General features: G+C 39.1%; 1 protein-coding gene across 20 annotated transcripts in view; it reads right to left on the reverse strand.

The window, feature by feature from the left end:
- The window catches only part of ptprc (protein tyrosine phosphatase receptor type C), a 158,451-nt gene that overhangs the window by 79,646 nt on the left and 60,215 nt on the right, over positions 1-18,590 (reverse strand). For 7 of the 20 annotated variants that reach the window (XM_072274158.1, XM_072274153.1, XM_072274149.1 and 4 more), the window contains 9 exons: positions 17,370-17,426; positions 14,637-14,732; positions 13,214-13,270; positions 10,976-11,071; positions 9,475-9,531; positions 7,472-7,528; positions 4,821-4,928; positions 3,313-3,369; positions 1,738-1,809 (listed from right to left, as the gene is read on the reverse strand). In XM_072274158.1, coding sequence (XP_072130259.1) covers positions 1,738-1,809; positions 3,313-3,369; positions 4,821-4,928; positions 7,472-7,528; positions 9,475-9,531; positions 10,976-11,071; positions 13,214-13,270; positions 14,637-14,732; positions 17,370-17,426 — 657 coding nt within the window. The remainder of the gene's footprint in view (positions 1-1,737; positions 1,810-3,312; positions 3,370-4,820; positions 4,929-7,471; positions 7,529-9,474; positions 9,532-10,975; positions 11,072-13,213; positions 13,271-14,636; positions 14,733-17,369; positions 17,427-18,590) is intronic. The other 13 variants (XM_072274159.1, XM_072274157.1, XM_072274156.1 and 10 more) reach the window with 10 other exon arrangements.

Below are 18,590 nucleotides of genomic sequence, written 5' to 3' on the forward strand. Positions count from 1 at the left end.
TTAAATTTGAAGAACATTGTATTTTGAAATATAATCTGATTATAAGTAAAGGAGTCTTAGAGAAGCACAGTACAGAAACAGGCCCTTCATCCCATCTAGTCCATGCCAAAACCATTGAAACTGAAATCGAGTTTACATGCACCACTTGTGCTGGCAGCTCATTCTACACTCTGATCACCCTCTGATTGAATTTTCCCTTCATGTTCCCCTTAAACCTTTCTCCCTTAACCCATGAACTCTGGTTGTAGTCTCATCCTACCTCAGTGGAAAATGTCTGCTTGCATTTATTTTATCTGTATCCCTCATAATTTTGTATATCTCTATCAAATCTCCCCTCAATCTTCTACATACTAAGAAATACAGTCCAGATTTTTTCAATCTTTCCTTATAACTCAGGTCCTTCAGACCTGGCAATATCCTTGTAAATTTTCTCTGTTCTCTTTCAAACTTGTTCACATCTTTCCTGTAGGTAGGTGACCAAAACTAAACTTCAACTTTGATAAATCTATTAACAAAGATACCAGGAGTTCCTGTAACCCTCGTTAGGTATGTTGTGGTATTGCAGGAAAATTGCTGTTGATGCTACGAATGGATTGAATGGAGTGGTGTTTTGTTAATCTAGTTTCAAGGCATTAGAAGTCAGCAGTTCTTTTACAGTAATAGATTAAAGACGTCCATTTTGTACCAAGAACCTTTCTTTTCAAACATTAGAATCAGTATAACTTTCACCATAAAATATCTATGTCACATTATACCAGAAACATTGAGATATAGGCAAAGTAATACCAATATTCTATTTTTATAACAATGAATCAAGCTAGCCCTACTTTCCTGTAGTGAAAAGAAGAGAACATTTATAAACATGAAAAATCATTGATAAGTGCAGTATGGAAATAAAATGGCTGCCTGTCCATCATCCAGAGCTGGTGGGCAGAACTTTCTTCCAAGTATTGGGAAGTCCAAAACCATTGAAATTGGTCAATGAATTTGAAATTTCATTTCCTAGTCATGCAGTCCATTCCGCTTCCAAACCATTCACAACCTTGATGTTCAATTTTAATCTAGGAAGTGTTTAGAAGTCCATATTTAACTTATTACTAAAATAGCCTACATTTTAACATTTTCTTCCCTGCCTCATCTCATTTTTTGCTGAAGCCATCTTTCATAGCTATGCCACCCTATAATTGACCATTTTGATTTGTTGCTGATAAGCTACCTGTCTTCTGATCTCCACAACTCTAAGGATTCTTTATTCTGATAGTCACATTTTAACAGGGATTTAGCCTCATTCACACATCTCATAGCTCCTCCAAGACTTACATAAGCTCTTAGGTTAAAATTTGTTCCCGATTCATTTTCTCTTCAATTGTCCACCCCACCCTATTCTTGAATACTCTGCTCTTCATCTTCAGTTCATTCATTCTCCATTTCTGTTGCTACAAGTTCAGCTGCCAAAAGTCTGGAATCCTTTCCCTTAAGCTCTCTGCATTTGTCCTTTCTTAGTTCCATACTACTCTCGTGAGCAAAATAGTGATCACTTCACTGAAAATGCCCTTAATATCTTCAACATTTTTTGTCTCCTGTCAAATGCCATGAGATGTTTAACTGCGATGACATTGCTATAGAAAAGTGCAGGTCCTTGATGTGATTGCTCATTTGGTGCCAGTCAGGTGCTGCGTTATTGGTTCTGTGGGAGAAGTACCCAGTTCAGTAACCAAATATGAAAGTAGAGCGTGCCTGTTGAGTTTTCTGAGAACTGAGTAGTTGCTGTTTTTGCGCTGGTGCCAGAACTGTTGAGTGATGTGAAATCTGTTGGAAGAGCCAAATAATAACGGTTGGTGTTAATAAATGCATCAATGACATAAAAATAGACAGGCATTCTCAAAACCTAACAATTTTCTGATAGGATGATATGCCATACATTTCTCCATTAGTAACCTGGATATTTATTGTGATGTGAAGTAGAGGCCTGCTAAGGTAAGAGTTGGATTTTGTCCATTTCCTATCCAAATTTGATTTGTCAGGGATTTCACTCTTCAGTGTTTGCTTCTAATGAGTTGAACATCAGATTTTCTGTTTCTAATGAACATTTTTCCGACTTAGATAAAGTTTGCTTCAAAAAAACGATATTACTAAAGTCTTGACATATCTTAATTTAAAACAAAGAATAACAAGACAAGGTGTTCATTGAACCCAAGGCTCTTTACTCCTTCACAATTTTTGAATTTCATGATTTTTCAATTTTTTGGGTAATTGAATGGTAAAGTGTCTTTTTCCGACATATAAGCCACAATTGGATGTTCTTAATTAGCTGGCTAAACATGCTTCTCAAAGATTAACTTTCTGGTTTTGAAATTGGATATGTTAGTTGTCTTTCAAACAATTTTGTTCTTCTCCGGTTCACAGCATTATGGCATGTTAAGGATATTTGTTAGTAATTGCTATCAAAAGTTGTTACGTGGCAATAATTATCTATCCTGGCAGGCAAGGGGAAGAACCAGTAATCTATTTTCTGGTGGTACTGGCCATAATAATTTACTTATCCTTTTCTCCTACACTGTAATCAGTGACTGCTACTTGGCACAAGGTATCTTTCCACCTCGGTACTTCGAGGTAATAACTTCAATTGCCCATGTTTGGTAAGAAGATACAAATAAAGTCTACAAGCGTAAGACCAATTGAACACTGTGACCAAAAATTGATTACAACTTAATGAGATGAAACAAGCCCCTCAGTCCCCAACGCATCTGAGTTAATACTTGTGGTAACAAAACAAGACGATGTGTTTCTGTAAGTATAAATGAAGGTTAATGAAAGTAATTGCTGATGGAGCCATTGAGCAGGATATAAATGAAGAGTATAATTCAATCTGGCAAACCTTGAAATTTATTAAAAACAATTCTCAAGTGCCAATTTAGCCTAAAAAGAATTAGTTTTTTGAATCACCTCTTCAATGCTGTGATTCTCAAAGGATGTAGAGGACGTACTAGTCATATGGTAAATAGAGTTGCAAACATTATCAAAACAATTAAGGGGCTGTATAACAATGTTAGAGGTGATGTAAATTCATTGAGGAGTGCATGCAAAATTGGTAGCAAAAACCGGACATCAGTACTGATAAACACAAGATATTCTGCAGATGCTGTAAGTCCAGAGCGACACATATAAAATGCTGGAAGAAAGATTTCCAACCAAAACGTTGACTGTCCATTAACTCCCATAGATGCTGCCTGACCTGCTGAGTTGCTCCAGCATTTTGTGTGTGTTGTGCAGAAATACTGATGGCAGAGTTAGAACTATTCATGAACGTACTTGGACTAGCTGTAATTACTGTTGAAGCCATGCTGGAGTACGTGGGTGAAGAGTGATCTGCGGGATAAAGAAAACAGTGAGTGAAAATACATGCCACTAAAGGAAATATCATTAAAAGTGCCCAGTCCCATGAAATGTGTGCCGTACACCACTTGGGACACCAGAGTACTTCTTGGATTCTGAACTGCCACAGGTGCAGGAAGTGTTGTCAACCCTGGGTTAGCTCAGGCTCTGAGATTAGCATGGAACATTCCTTAGTGGCCACATTTCAGGATGTGGCTACCCTGTAGTTCAAGAAAAAGCAGCAAGAAATGGAGTGGGTGATCGCTAGATAAGCAAAGTTGAATAGGCAGGTAGGTTAGGGGGTCCTTTAAGGGCACCCATAGCCCGAATCATACTCCATTCTGAATAATAATGGGACAATAGATTTTCCTGCAAAGTGAGGCCAGAGCCATGAAAATAGTGCCTTGAGCAGCTTGACTCCAAGTAAAAGGAAGGGAATGGACAAGGCTTCAATAGCTCGACAAGATAGTTGTGGTAGATGGACATGATTCCAAACAGCATGTTGCCTCCTTGGCACCAACGTGATGGTATTACAGAGCAACTGATAGCCAGGAGTCAAGACCCATATCAGTGCATTCAGTATAGATAGAAAATAGGACAAAGTCATGCAGATATACAATAAAAAAGAGATTATGAGTAGGACCTCAAACATTGATATCATTGGATTCATCACAATAGTGTAGACAAGTGAGTACAGAAATAGAAACATTGTACAGATGAATGAATGGTGGGAGAGATGCTGCAGGAAAGTGAGCATTACACTATTGGGATATTGAGATATTGGGAACAGTCTAGGGAAGTTGAAACATATATATGCCAAATGGGTTGCATCTCGGTAGGTTGGGATCAAAATCTTCACAAATTTTCTGATGTTATTGGAAACTATTTACATAAGTTTGTAAGAGAAGGAGATACTGAACAGATGCTGAGAAGGGAGAAAGCAGGCATGAAAATGTTATCATGAACATTAGTAAGAGCCTGGTAAGGAATTTAAAATGACCAAAATGGGATAGCAAATATTTAATGTTGTAAGAAGCATGAGGCAGATAAGTGAAGGCTCTGATATACCTGTGGAAGTATGGCAATCAAGAACAACACAGATGGTTATAGACTTTATGACGGAACTGGGGGGAGGGTAAAAAAAATGGAGAGATGACAATAATGGGTTAATAACAACCATAGATGTAAGAAGAGATGTTAGAAAGGCAATCAGTGAGGAAGGTGACCTGATGACAAGGAAAAAAAGTATGCTGGGAGTGAGACTGTCAAGGGAAATTGAAGTGCACATTTATCGGCAAAGTTATGAGCAACGTAAAAACATAAGGGAGGAGTGGAAATGGTGAGGCTAATATTGGAACATTTTAATTACCTAATATTAACGGCATATTTTCATTACAATTAGTACAGGGCAGTCAAAATTCCTAAATTGCATGGAGAGAACTTGCCAGTATTAGTAGCTTCCGTGGCTTTTACTGATATTGATACTGATACTGATACTGATGAAGTATTCACTGCTGAAAAAGCCGTGCTGGTGAGTGTGAGTGACGAGTGATCTGTTGGAAGAACAGAAATGTGAGCAGAGATGCATGCAACATCCAAACTGATAGAAACCACATCCTCAGCTTCACTATGAACTGAGATGGAATGCCATACACTATTCGCCATCCAAATGGTTATCAGCAGGTTTTAACTAAACTTGTCTGCATAGAGAGAGTCGTATGGAAATAGACTAAATTAGCTACCTTTAAATTAATGTCAGATGCTGTCAATGGATTTTAGGCATGCAATTTGTTAACATATTGCTTTAAATATATAAGACTGGGTTATCACTGTGGACATACTGAACTATTTGATAATGCAGTGTTCACTGATGAAGAAGCCGAGCAAGTGGCTGTGAGTGCTGAGTGATCTGTCTGAAGAAAAAATGTGGGAAGAATAGTGCAGCCATACAGCCTAAGACCATAAGGCAACAAGAAATAGGACCAGAATAAGGCTATTATGCCCATCAAGTCTGCTCTGACACTTCATAAGACGATAAGATATAGGAGCAAAATTAAGTCATTTGGCGATTCAAGTCTGTGCTCCCATTTCATCATGGCTGATCTTTTTCTGTTTCAGCCCCAATATCCTGCTTTCTACATGTAATCTTTATGGCTTGACTAATGAGGAACCTATCAAACTCAGCCTTAAATACACCCAGTGACATGGCCTCCACAGCTGTGGCAATGAATTCCACAGATTCACCATCAACTGGCTGAAGAAATTCCTCCCCGTCTCTATCCTAAATGAATGTTCCTCTCTTCTGAGGCTGTACCCCTTGCTTCTAGACTCCACCACTATGGGAAACATCCTCTCTACATGTAATTTATGTGGCCATTCAAAATTTGATCAGATTCAATGATACCACCCTCCCAATTCTTCTGAATTTCAGTGAGTACCATCACAGAGCTATGAAACACTCCTCTGAACCCTCTCCAGTGCCAGCACATCCTTTCTTAGATAAGGGTTCCAAAGTTGCTCACAATACTCCAGTTGTTGTCTGACCAATACCTTACAAAGCCGCAGTATTTTTATATTGCTTTTATATTCTAATCCTCTCAAAATAAATGCCAACATTGCATTTGCATTCCTCACCACTGACTCAATCTGCAAGTTAACCTTTAGAGAATCCTGTACGAGGACACCCACGACCATGTGCATCTTGGATCTTTGAATCTTCTGTCCATCTACAAAATTGCCTATGCCTTTATTTCTTCTACCAAAGTGCATGACCATACACTTCCCAACAATGAGCTTTGCTATAAACTGTTAAAGAATGGCTTACACCAATCTCTTTACGAACGGTTGTCTGAGTGACCGGCTGGAAGACCAAAACTAAACTACATAACCTGTAATGAAATATTTAAATGATGACTCAGACCCATCAAATGCATGCTGTGTACCATGCAGAAAGATGAAATTTCATGCAAGCAAGCATTTGAAAATAATGACTGTAATTTATTCTGGTTGGATTGGGGATAAAGGCTGTGATTTAATGGAGAAACTAAACCATGAGCAGCAAGATATATTACAATTGCATGTACAAGCATTTTATCAACAATCACTGACAAATCCAAACAGAATGGAGACCAGCACAACGGATTTCCATTTATTTTTCCTCAGGCTTATGCTCTGGAAATAGATGTGAGCAGAAATGCTTTCATTGCCGAACCAATGCACTATTCATCAAAATACTTTTAGGATATCTATGGCACACTATGGGTGTCTCAGGATGTCAGGAAGGGCAGAGGTGAAAGGACAAGCCCTCAATACATAAGGTGTCTTTCCACCAGAGTACCTTGAGGTAAGAAGATACAAATGGAGAAAGTCTGCAAGAGTAAGACCAATAGAACATTGTGAGAATCAACTGGTTACAACTTAATGAGATGAAACAGGCCCCTCAGACCCTAACACATCCGCCTCAGTACACTACAGGATGTATACCTTGTGGTACCAAAACAAGAAGATGATGTGTTTCCGTAAATAGAAATGAAGCTTAATGAAGGTCATTGCTGATGGAGCCATTGAGCAGGATGTAAATGAAGAGTAATCTGACCCAGGAGTAATGACGTGTACCAGAAGTATACTTATAAACATTATATAATCAATCATTTACAATGAATATAGCATCAGGATAATTCAATCCAGCAAACCTTGAAATGCATTTAAAATAATTTCCAAGAATTAGTTTTTTTGAATCCAATGCCGTAATTCTTAATGGATGTAGAGGACGTTCCAGTCATGTGGTAAATAGAGATGCAAACATTATCAAAACAACAAAGAGGCTGTATAAAAAGGTTAGAGGTGAAGTAAATTCATTGAAGAGTGCATGCAAATTTGTTAGCAGAAACCGGATGTCAGTACTGATAAACACAAGAGATTCTGCAGATGCTGGAAGTCCAGAGCGAGACATATAAAATGCTGGAAGAAGGGTTTCCACCCGAAACCTCGACTGTCCATTCAGTCCCATAGATGCTGCCTGACCTGCTGATTTCCTCCAGAATTTTGTGTTGCACAGAAATACTGATGTCAGAGTTAGAACTATTCATGGACATACTTGCACTATTTGTGGTTACTGATGAAGCCGTGCTGGTGTATGTGAGTGAAGAGTGATCTGCGGGATAAAGAAAACAGTGAGTGAAAATACATGCCACAAAAGGAAATATCATTAAAAATACACAGTCCCATGAAATGTGTACTCTACACAACCTGGGACACCAGAGTACATCTTCGATTCTGAACTGCCATGGGTGCAGGAAGTGTTGTCAACTTGCAATAAGGGATAGGAGCGGAATTAGGCTATTCAGCCCATGAAACCTGCTCTGACATTTCATAAGACCATAAGATATAGGAGCAGAATTAAGTCATTTGGCCTATCGAGTCTGCTCCGCCATTTCATCATGGCTGATCCATTTCTCTCTTGGCCCCAATCTCTCGCCTTCTATCTGCAACCTTTATGGCTTGACCAATCAAGAACCTATCAATCTCCACCTTAAATGCACCCAATGCCTGGGTGTCCACATCTGCCAGTGGCAATGAGTTCTACAGATTCAGTACCATATGGATGAAGAAATTCTTCCTCATCTCCATTCTAAATGAATGTCACTCTCTTCTGAGGCTGTACCATTTGCTTCAAGACTACACCCACTATAGGAAACACCCTCTCTACATCTGCTCTTTGTAGGCCTTAGAATCTTGAGAGAGTTCAATGAGATCCCCAGACATTCTTCTAAATTTCAGTGAGTACAGTCACAGAGCAATGAAACACTGCTTATATGATAACCCTTTCATTCTCAAAATCATTCTCGTGAACCTCCTCTGAACCCTCTCCAATGTAAGCACATCCTTTCTTAGATGAGGAGTCCTTGGTTGCTCACAATGCCACAAGTGTTGTCTGACCAATGCGTTATAAACCTCAGCAGTACATTCTTGCTTTTATATTCTAATCCTCTCAAAACAAATGCTAAATTTAAATTTGCATTCCTCATCTATAGCTCAATCTGCAAGTTTACCTTTAGGGAATCCTGCATGAGGACATCCAGGACCATTTGCACCTTGGATCTTTGAATCTTCTGTCCATTTACAAAATAGTCTATGCTTTTATTTCTTCTACCAAAGTGCATGACCATACACTTCCCAACAATTAGTTTTGCTATAAACTGTTAAAGAATGGCTTACACCAATCGCCTTATGAAGTGATTGTCTGGAAGACCAAAACTAACTAAAGCTATATAACCTGAAATGAAATAGTAATATGACAGCTCAGAACCATCAAATGCATTCTGTTCATTGTAGAAAGGCCAGTTCTTATACAAGCAAGCCTTTTGAAAATAATAACAGTAATTATTTGGTTGAAATGTGGACAGAGGCTGTGATCTAATGGAGAAACAAGATATATTACAATTGTGTGTCCAAGCATTTTATCAACAATCACTTACAAATCCAAACAGAATGGAGGCCAGCACAACAGGTCTCCTTTGATTTCTCCTCAGGCTTATGCTCTGGAAATAGATGTGAGCAGAAATGCTTTCATTGCTGAACCAATGCACTATTCATCAAAATACCTTCAGGATATTTCTGGCACACGATGGGTGTCTCAGGAAGTCAGGAAGGGAGGACGTGAAATGTCAGGCCCTCTATACATAAGATGTCTTTCCAGCAGAATTACTTTGAGGTAATAACTTCAATTGCCCATGTTTGGTAAGAAGATACAAGAACGGAGAAAGTCCACAAGAGTAAGACCAATTGAACATTGTGACAAACAACTGGTTACAACTTAATGAAATGAGACAAGCTGCTCGGTTCCCAACACATCCAAGTCAATATCGATAGGATATCGATCCTATCCGTGTGCTACCAGTACTGATAAACACAAGAAGTTCTGCAGATGCTGGAAGTCCAGAGCAACACATATAAAATGCTGGAAGAAGGGTTTCCACCTGAAACCTTGACTGTCCATTCAGTCCCATAGATGCTGCCTGACCTGCTGTGTTCCTCCAGCATTTTGTGTGTGTTGCACAGAAATACTGATGTCAGAGTTAGGACTATTCATGGACATACTTGGACTGGTTGTGGTTGCTGATGGAGCCGTGCTGGTGTGTGTGAGTGAAGAGTGATCTGCGGGATAAAGAAAACAGTGAGTGAAAATACATGCCACTAACAGAAGTATCATTAAAAATGCCCAGTCCTATGAAATGTGTGCCGTACACCACCTGGGATACCAGAGAATATCTTGTATTCTGAACTGCCACCGGTGCAGGAAGTGTGGTCAATTGCGGGTTAGCTCAAGATCTGAGTTCACTCTAGAATACATCTTGGTGACCACATTTCAGGATATAGCTACCCTGTAAGCTCAAGGTAATGCAGCCAGAGAGGCAGTTGGTGATTGCTAGATAAGCAAAGTTGAATAGGCAGTTAAGTTAGGAGGTCCTTTAAGGGCATCCATAGCCCTAATCAGTAGTTCATTCTGAATACAGATGATAGAATAAATTCTCCTGTCAAGTGAGGCCAGAGCCATGAAAATAGGTAACTTGAGAAGGTCGTCTCCAAATAAAGGGAGTGGTATGGACAAGACTTCAATACCTTGATAAGATAGTTGTGGCAGATGGACCTGTTCAGAAAACAGCATGTTGCCTCCTTGCAACCAACTTCGTGGTATCACTGAGCAGCTGATAGCCAGCTGTCAATTCTCATATCAGTGCATTCAGTACAGTTGGGAAACAGGACAAGGTGATGTAGAGAGACAATAAGAAAGAGATTATGAGCAGGACCTTAAACATTGTAATCATTCAATTCATCACAGTGTAGCCAAGTGAGTACAGAAATAGAAACATTGTACAGATGAATGAATGGTTGTAGAGATGGTGCAGGAAAGTCAGTCTTAAACTATCGGGATATTAGGAACAGTCTGGGGAAGTTGAAACATATATATGCCAAATGGGTTGCGTCTTAGTAGGCTGGCATCAAAATCTTCACAAATTTTCTGGTGCCACTGGAAACTATTGAAATGAGTTTGTCAGGGGAAGGAGAAACTGAGCAGATGTTCAGGAGGGGGAAAGCAGGCATGAAAATTTTAGCCTGAAAATTAGTAAGAGACAGGTAAGGAATTTAAAATGATGAGAATGGAATAGCAAATATCTAATGGTGTGAGAGGCATGAGGCAGATAAGCGAAGGCTCTGATAGACATGTCGAAGTATGTTGATCGAGAACTACACAGATGGTTATAGACTTCTGCGTGAACTGGGGGGGGGGGTTATAAAGAAGGAGAGATTACAATAATGGATCAATAAACAACCATAGTTGTGAGAATGGATGTTAGAAAGACAATCAGTGAGGAAATTGAACTGATAACTATGGAAAATAAGTATGCTGGGAGTGAGACTGTTGAGGGAAGTTGAAGAGCAAGTTTATGGGCAATATTACGGGCAACAAAAAATTAAGGAAGGAGTGGAAATGGTGAGGTTAATATTGGAATATTATAATTACCAAATTTAATGGCATATTTTCATCACAAATAGTACATGGCAGTTAAAATTCCTAAATTGCTTTGAGAGAACTTGCCACTGTTAGGAGCTTCCATGGATCTGACTGATACTGATACCGATGAAGTATTCACTGCTGAAGAAGCCGTGCTGGTGGGTGTGCGTGACGAGTGAGCTGTTGGGAGATCAGAAATGTGAGAAGAGGTGCATGTAACATCCAGACAGATAGAAATCACATCATCAGCTTCACTGTGAACTGAGAAGGAATGCCTTACACCACTCACCTTCCAAATGGTTAGCAACAGGATTTAACGAAGCTTGAGTGCATAGAGAAAGCCATTTGGTAATAGACTAAATTAGCTGCCTTTAAATATTGCTTTAAATATGCAAGACAGGATTTACACTGTGGACATAATGAACCATTTGTTAATGTAGTGTTCACTGATGAAGAAGCCGTGCTAGTGGCTGTAGGTGCTGAGTGATCTGTTGGAAGGAAAAAAGTGGGAAGAATCGTGCACGCCATACAGCCTAATACCATAAAGCAACAAGAGAGGGGAGCAGAATTAATCTATTCAGCTCATCAAATGTGCTCTGATATTTCCTAAGACCATAATATATAGGAGCAGAATTAAGTCATTTGGCCTATCAAGTCTGCTCCACCATTTCATCATGGCTGATCCATTTCACTCTCAGCCCCAATCTCCTGCCTTCTACCTGTAATCTTTATGGCTTGACTAATCAATCTCCACCTTAAACGTACCCAGTGCTCGGGTCTCCAAACCTGTCTGTGGCAATGAATTCCACAGATTCAATACCATATGGCTGAAGAAATTCCTCCTCATTTCCATTCTCAATCAATGTCTGCCTCTTGTGATGCTGTACCCTTTGTTTCAAGACTATCCCTACTATAGGAAACATCCTCTCTACATCTACTCTACGTAGGCTTTTCAAAATTTGATAGTTCAATGAGATCACCAGACATTCTTCTAAATTTCAGTGAGTACTATTACAGAGCCATGAAACTCTGCCAATAGGATAACCCTTTCATTCTCAAAATCATTCTCGTGAACCTCCTCTGAACCCTCTCCAATGTAAGCACATTCTTTCTTAGATGAGGAGTCCATGGTTGCTCACAATGCCACAAGTGTTGTCTGACCAATGCGTTATAAACCTCAGCAGTACATTCTTGCTTTTATATTCTAATCCTCTCAAAACAAATGCTAACATTAAATTTGCATTCCTCATCTATAGCTCAATCTGCAAGTTTACCTTTAGGGAATTCTGCATGAGGACATCCAGGACCATTTGCACCTTGGATCTTTGAATCTTCTGTCCATTTACAAAATAGTCTATGCTTTTATTTCTTCTACCAAAGTGCATGACCATACACTTCCCAACAATTAGTTTTGCTATAAACTGTTAAAGAATGGCTTACACCAATCGCCTTATGAAGTGATTGTCTGGAAGACCAAAACTAACTAAAGCTATATAACCTGAAATGAAATAGTAATATGACAGCTCAGAACCATCAAATGCATTCTGTTCATTGTAGAAAGGCCAGTTCTTATACAAGCAAGCCTTTTGAAAATAATAACAGTAATTATTTGGTTGAAATGTGGACAGAGGCTGTGATCTAATGGAGAAACAAGATATATTACAATTGCGTGTCCAAGCATTTTATCAACAATCACTTACAAATCCAAACAGAATGGAGGCCAGCACAACAGGTCTCCTTTGATTTCTCCTCAGGCTTATGCTCTGGAAATAGATGTGAGCAGAAATGCTTTCATTGCTGAACCAATGCACTATTCATCAAAATACCTTCAGGATATTTCTGGCACACGATGGGTGTCTCAGGAAGTCAGGAAGGGAGGACGTGAAATGTCAGGCCCTCTATACATAAGATGTCTTTCCAGCAGAATTACTTTGAGGTAATAACTTCAATTGCCCATGTTTGGTAAGAAGATACAAGAACGGAGAAAGTCCACAAGAGTAAGACCAATTGAACATTGTGACAAACAACTGGTTACAACTTAATGAAATGAGACAAGCCGCTCAGTTCCCAACACATCAAAGTCAATATCGATAGGATATCGATCCTATCCGTGTGCTACCAGTACTGATAAACACAAGAGATTCTGCAGATGCTGGAAGTCCAGAGCAACACATATAAAATGCTGGAAGAAGGGTTTCCACCTGAAACCTTGACTGTCCATTCAGTCCCATAGATGCTGCCTGACCTGCTGTGTTCCTCCAGCATTTTGTGTGTGTTGCACAGAAATACTGATGTCAGAGTTAGGACTATTCATGGACATACTTGGACTGGTTGTGGTTACTGATGAAGCCGTGCTGGTGTATGTGAGTGAAGAGTGATCTGCGGGATAAAGAAAACAGTGAGTGAAAATACATGCCACTAACGGAAATATCATTAAAAATGCCCAGCCCTATGAAATGTTTGCCCTACACAACCTGGGATACCAGAGTACATCTTGTATTCTGAACTGCCACAGGTGCAGGAAGTGTTGTCAACTGTGAGTTAGCTCAACCTCCAAGATACTCTGGAATATATCTTGGTAATTACATTTCAGGATATAGCCACTATGTAGCTCAAGAAAAAGCTACCAGAGATGCTGTAGGTGATTGCTAGATAAGCAAAGTTGAATAGGCAGGTCAGCTGGGAGGTCCTTCGAGGGCATCTATAGTCCTAATCAGTAGTCCATTCTAAATACAGATGGGACAATAGTTTCTCCTGTAAAGTGAGACCACAGCAATATAAATAGCGCCTAAAGTAGTTCATCTCCAAATAAAGGGAGTGGAATGGACAAGACTTCAAAAGCTCAACAAGATAGTAGTGGTAGATGGACACAATTTCAAAACAGCATGTTTCCTCCTTGGCACCAACATGATGGTATCACTGAGCAGCTGATAGCCAGATGTCAAGACCCATATCTGTGCATTCAGTATAGGTGGAAAATAGGACAAGGTGATGTAGATAGACAATAAGAAAGAGATTATGAGCAGGATCTCAAACATTGATGTCATTGGATTCATCACAATTGTGTAGACAAGTGAGTACAGAAATAGAAACATTGTACAGATGAATGAATAGTTGCAGAAATGATGCAGGAATGTGAGACTTAGATTATTGGGATATTGGGAACAGTCTAGGGAAGTTCAAACATATATATACCAAATAGAATGCATCTCCGTAGGCTGGGATCAAAATCTTCACAAATTTTCTGGTGCCATTGGAAGCTATTTAAATGAGTTTCTCAGGGAAGGAGACACTGAGCAGATGTTCAGAAGGGGGAAAGCAGGCATGAAAATATTAGCCTAAAAATTAGTAAGAGACTGGGAAGGAGTTTAAAATGATGAAAATGGGATAGCAAACAATTAATTGTGTGAGAACCATGAGGCAGATAAGCAAAACTCTGATAAAAATGGAGAGATGCAATAATGGGTCTATAAACAACCATAGTTGTGTGAAAGGATGTTAGAAAGATGATTGGTGAAGAAGTTGAACTGATGACTACGGAAAATAAGTATGTTGGGAGTGAGAATGTTGAGGGAAATTGAACAGCAAGTTTACAGGCAATGTTATAATCCACATAAAAACATAAGGGAGGAGTGGAAGTGGTGACGTTAATATCAGAATATTTAATTACCAAATTTAATGGCATATATTGATTACAATTAGTACAGGGCAGAGAAAACTCTTAAATCGCACTGAGAGAACTTGCCAATATTAGGAGCTTTCGTAGCTTTGACTGATACTGATACCAATGAAGTATTCACTGCTGAAGAAGCCGTGCTGGTGGGTGTGCGTGACGAGTGATCTGTTGGAAGATCAGAAATATGAGGAGACGCATGCAACATCCAAACAGATAGAAACCACATCCTCAGCTTCACTATGAACTGAGATGGAATAGCTTACACCATTCACCTTCCAAACGGTTATCAACAGGATTTAACTGAACTTGTCTGCATGGCAAAACTCGTACGGTAATATACTAAATTAGCTGCCTTTAAATTAATGTTAGGTGCTGTCAATGTATTGTTAGCATGCAGTTTTTTTTAACATATTGCTTTAAATATGTAAGACAGGATCATCCCTGTGGACATATTGAACCATTTGTTAATGTAGTGTTCACTGATGAAGAAGCTGTGCTAGTGGGTGTAAGTGCTGAGTGATCTGTCAGAAGAAAAATAGTGGGAAGAGCAGTGCATGCCAAACAGCCCAAGACCATAAGGCAACAAGAGAGAGGAGCAGAATTAATCTATTCAGCCCATCAAATGTGCTCCGACATTTCGTAAGACCATAATATATAGGAGCAGAAATAAGTCATTTGGCCCACTGAGTCTGCTCCACCATTTCATCATGGCTGATCCATTTCTCTCTCAGCCCCAATCTCCTGCCTTCTACCTGCAATCTTTATGGCTTGACTAATCAAGAACCTATCAATCTCCACCTTAAATGTACCCAGTGCCCGGGCCTCCACACCTGTCTGTGGCAATGAATTCCACAGATTCAATACCATATGGCTCAAGAAATTCCTCCTCATTTCCATTCTCAATCAATGTCCTCCTCTTGTGATGCTGTACCCTTTGTTTCAAGACTACCCCTATGATAGTCTTGATAGGAAACATCCTCTCTACATCTACTCCATGTAGGCTTTTCAAAATTTGATATTTCAATGAGATCCCCAGACAGTCTTCTAAATTTCAGTGAGTACAGTCACAGAGCCATGAAACTCTGCCGATAGGATAACCCTTTCATTCTCAAAATCATTCTCGTGAACCTCCTCTAAACCCTCTCCAATGTAAGCACATCCTTTCTTAGATGAGGAGTCCTTGGTTGCTCACAATGCCACAAGTGTTGTCTGACCAATGCCTTATAAACCTCAGCAGTACATTCTTGCTTTTACATTCTAATTCTCTCAAAACAAATACTAACATTAAATTTGCATTCCTCATCAATAACTCAGTCTGCAAGTTTACCTTTAGGGAATCCTGCACGAGGACATCCACGACCATTTGCACCTTGGATCTTTGAATCTTCTGTCCATTTACAAAATAGTCTATGCTTTTATTTCTTCTACCAAGGTGCATGACCATACACTTTCCAACATAAGTTTTGCTATAACCTGTTAAACAATGGCTTACACCAATCTCTTTACAACCAGTTATCTGAGTGGCAGACCAAAGCTACATAACCTGCAATGAAATATTTAAATGATGACTCAGACCCAACAAGTGCATGCTGTGTACAATGTAGAAAGACCAGATTTCATTCAAGCAAGCATTTTGAAATTAGTAACAACAATTTCTTTTGGTTGGATTGTGGATAAAGGCTCTGATCTAATGGAGAACTAAACCATGAACAGCAAGATGTATTACAATTGCATGTACAAGCATTTTATCAAGAATCACTAACAATTCCAAACAGAATGGAGACCAGCCCAACAGGTCTCCTTTGATTTCTCCTCAGGCTTATGCTCTGGAAATAGATGTGAGCAGGAATGGTTTCATCACTGAACCAATGTACTTTACCTTGAGAATATTTGTGGCACACTGTGAGTGTCTTAGGATATCAAGAAGGGAGGAGGTGAAAGGACAGGCCCTCAATAGAGAATCAGAATCAGGTTTATTATCACTGGCATGTGACATAAGGTGTCTTTCCAGCAGACTACTTTGAGGTAATAACTACAATTGCCCATGTTTGGTAAGAAGATACAAATGGAGAAAGTCTATAAGAATAAGACCAATTGAACATTGTGACAAACAACTGGTTACGACATAGTGAGATGGAACGGGCCCCTCAGTCCCCAACATTTGCTCGTCAATACACTATAGGACGTATACCTTGTGGTACCAAAATAAGAAGATGATGTGTTTCCATAAATATAAATGAAGCTTAATGAAGGTCATTGCTGATGCACCATTTACAGGATGTAAACAAAGACCAATGGTCTGTACAGGAGTAATGGTCTGTGCCCAAAATATACTTATAAACATTATATAATCAGTCATTTACAATGAATATAATACAAGGATAATTCAATCTGGCAAACCTAGAAATTTATTTTTAAAAGTCTCAAGTGCCAATTTAGCCTAAAAGAATTAGTTTTTTGAATCACCTCTTCAATGCTGTGATTCTGAAAGGATGTAGAGGACGTTCCAGTCATATGGTAAATAGTGATGCAAACATTATCAGAACAACAAAGGGGCTGTATAAAAATGTTAGAGGTGATGTAAATTCATTGGGGACATCAATAGTGATAAACACAAGATATTCTGCAGATGCTGGAAGTCCAGAGCAACACATATAAAATACTGGTAGAAGGGTTTCCACCTGAAACCTCGACTGTCCGTTCATTCCCATAGATGCTGCCTGACCTGCTGATTTCCTCCAGCATTTTGTGTGTGTTGCACAGAAATACTGATGTCAGAGTTAGAACTATTCATGGACATACTTGGACTAGTTGTGGTTACTGATGGAGCCGTGCTGGTGTATGTGAGTGAAGAGTGATCTGCGGGATAAAGAAAACAGTGAGTGAAAATACATGCCACAAATGGAAATATCAGTAGAAATTCCTAGTCCCATGAAATGCGTGCCCTATATCACCTGGGACACCAGAGTATTTCTTCTATTGTGAACTGCCACGGGTGCAAGAAGAGTTGTCAACTGTGGGTTAGCCTTTAGGGAATCCTGCACGAAGATTCCCATGGCCATTTGCACCTCACATTTTAGAACTTTCCTCTGATTTTAAAAGAAGTCTATTCTTTTGTTTCCGCTGCCAAAGTGCATGACCATACACTTACCAACACTTCAGCTTTGCTATAAACTGTTAAAGAATTGCTTACACCAATCTCCTTACAAATAGTTGTCGGAGTGAACTGCTGGAGGACCAAAACTCAAGGCTATAAAAGCCAAAATGAAATATTAATATGATGGCTCAGATCCATCAAATCCATGCTGTGTACCATGTAGAAAGGCCAGATTGATGCAAGCAAGCCTTTTGAAAGTAATTTCTTTTGGTTGAATTGTGGACAAAGGCTGTAATCTAAAGGAGAAACTGAACCCTAAGCAGCAATATATATTACAATTGTATGTACAAGCATTTTATCAACAATCACTTAGAAATCCAAATAGAATTACTGAAAGTAGTAACACATTGTTTTCTTAGCTAAATTAATACAGATTTAGCCTTGTGGAGAACTTGGCTATTTATTCCGTATTCTGGTTATTGTAGTGGTGTGGATGATATAATGTTTCCATTATAAATAGAAACTCGTGGTCTCAAAGTAGCAGGGATGCTGTGAAAGGTCATTCAAAATGGTACAATTTAACAAGGATATTCATGCTACTGGTCATCAGCCATCAATATTGATGAAATGTTGCAGTAAAAAAGTATGCATATATATTGAGTGAATAAAGCAGTCACTCACTGATGGTTATGATCAATTAGAAACCTGGTGGAAGCTCTAAACTGGGAATTACAATTTCCTGTCTCATTTAAACTCAAGTTTAATAAAACCTTTTGCTTTATACTTGTAAACTCTTTGAAAGGAATTACATAAACATCGTTTTCCATGGTAAACTAAGCACCAGCTACCTTGAAAACGCATGGATTTTCTCCCATCAAGAGTGCAGTAGAAGGAAAATTAAGCAGAAAAAAAGTCTGAGTAATAAA

This window comes from Mobula birostris, chromosome 12, assembly GCF_030028105.1.
Source record: "Mobula birostris isolate sMobBir1 chromosome 12, sMobBir1.hap1, whole genome shotgun sequence".
NCBI classification, from domain to species: domain Eukaryota; kingdom Metazoa; phylum Chordata; class Chondrichthyes; order Myliobatiformes; family Myliobatidae; genus Mobula; species Mobula birostris.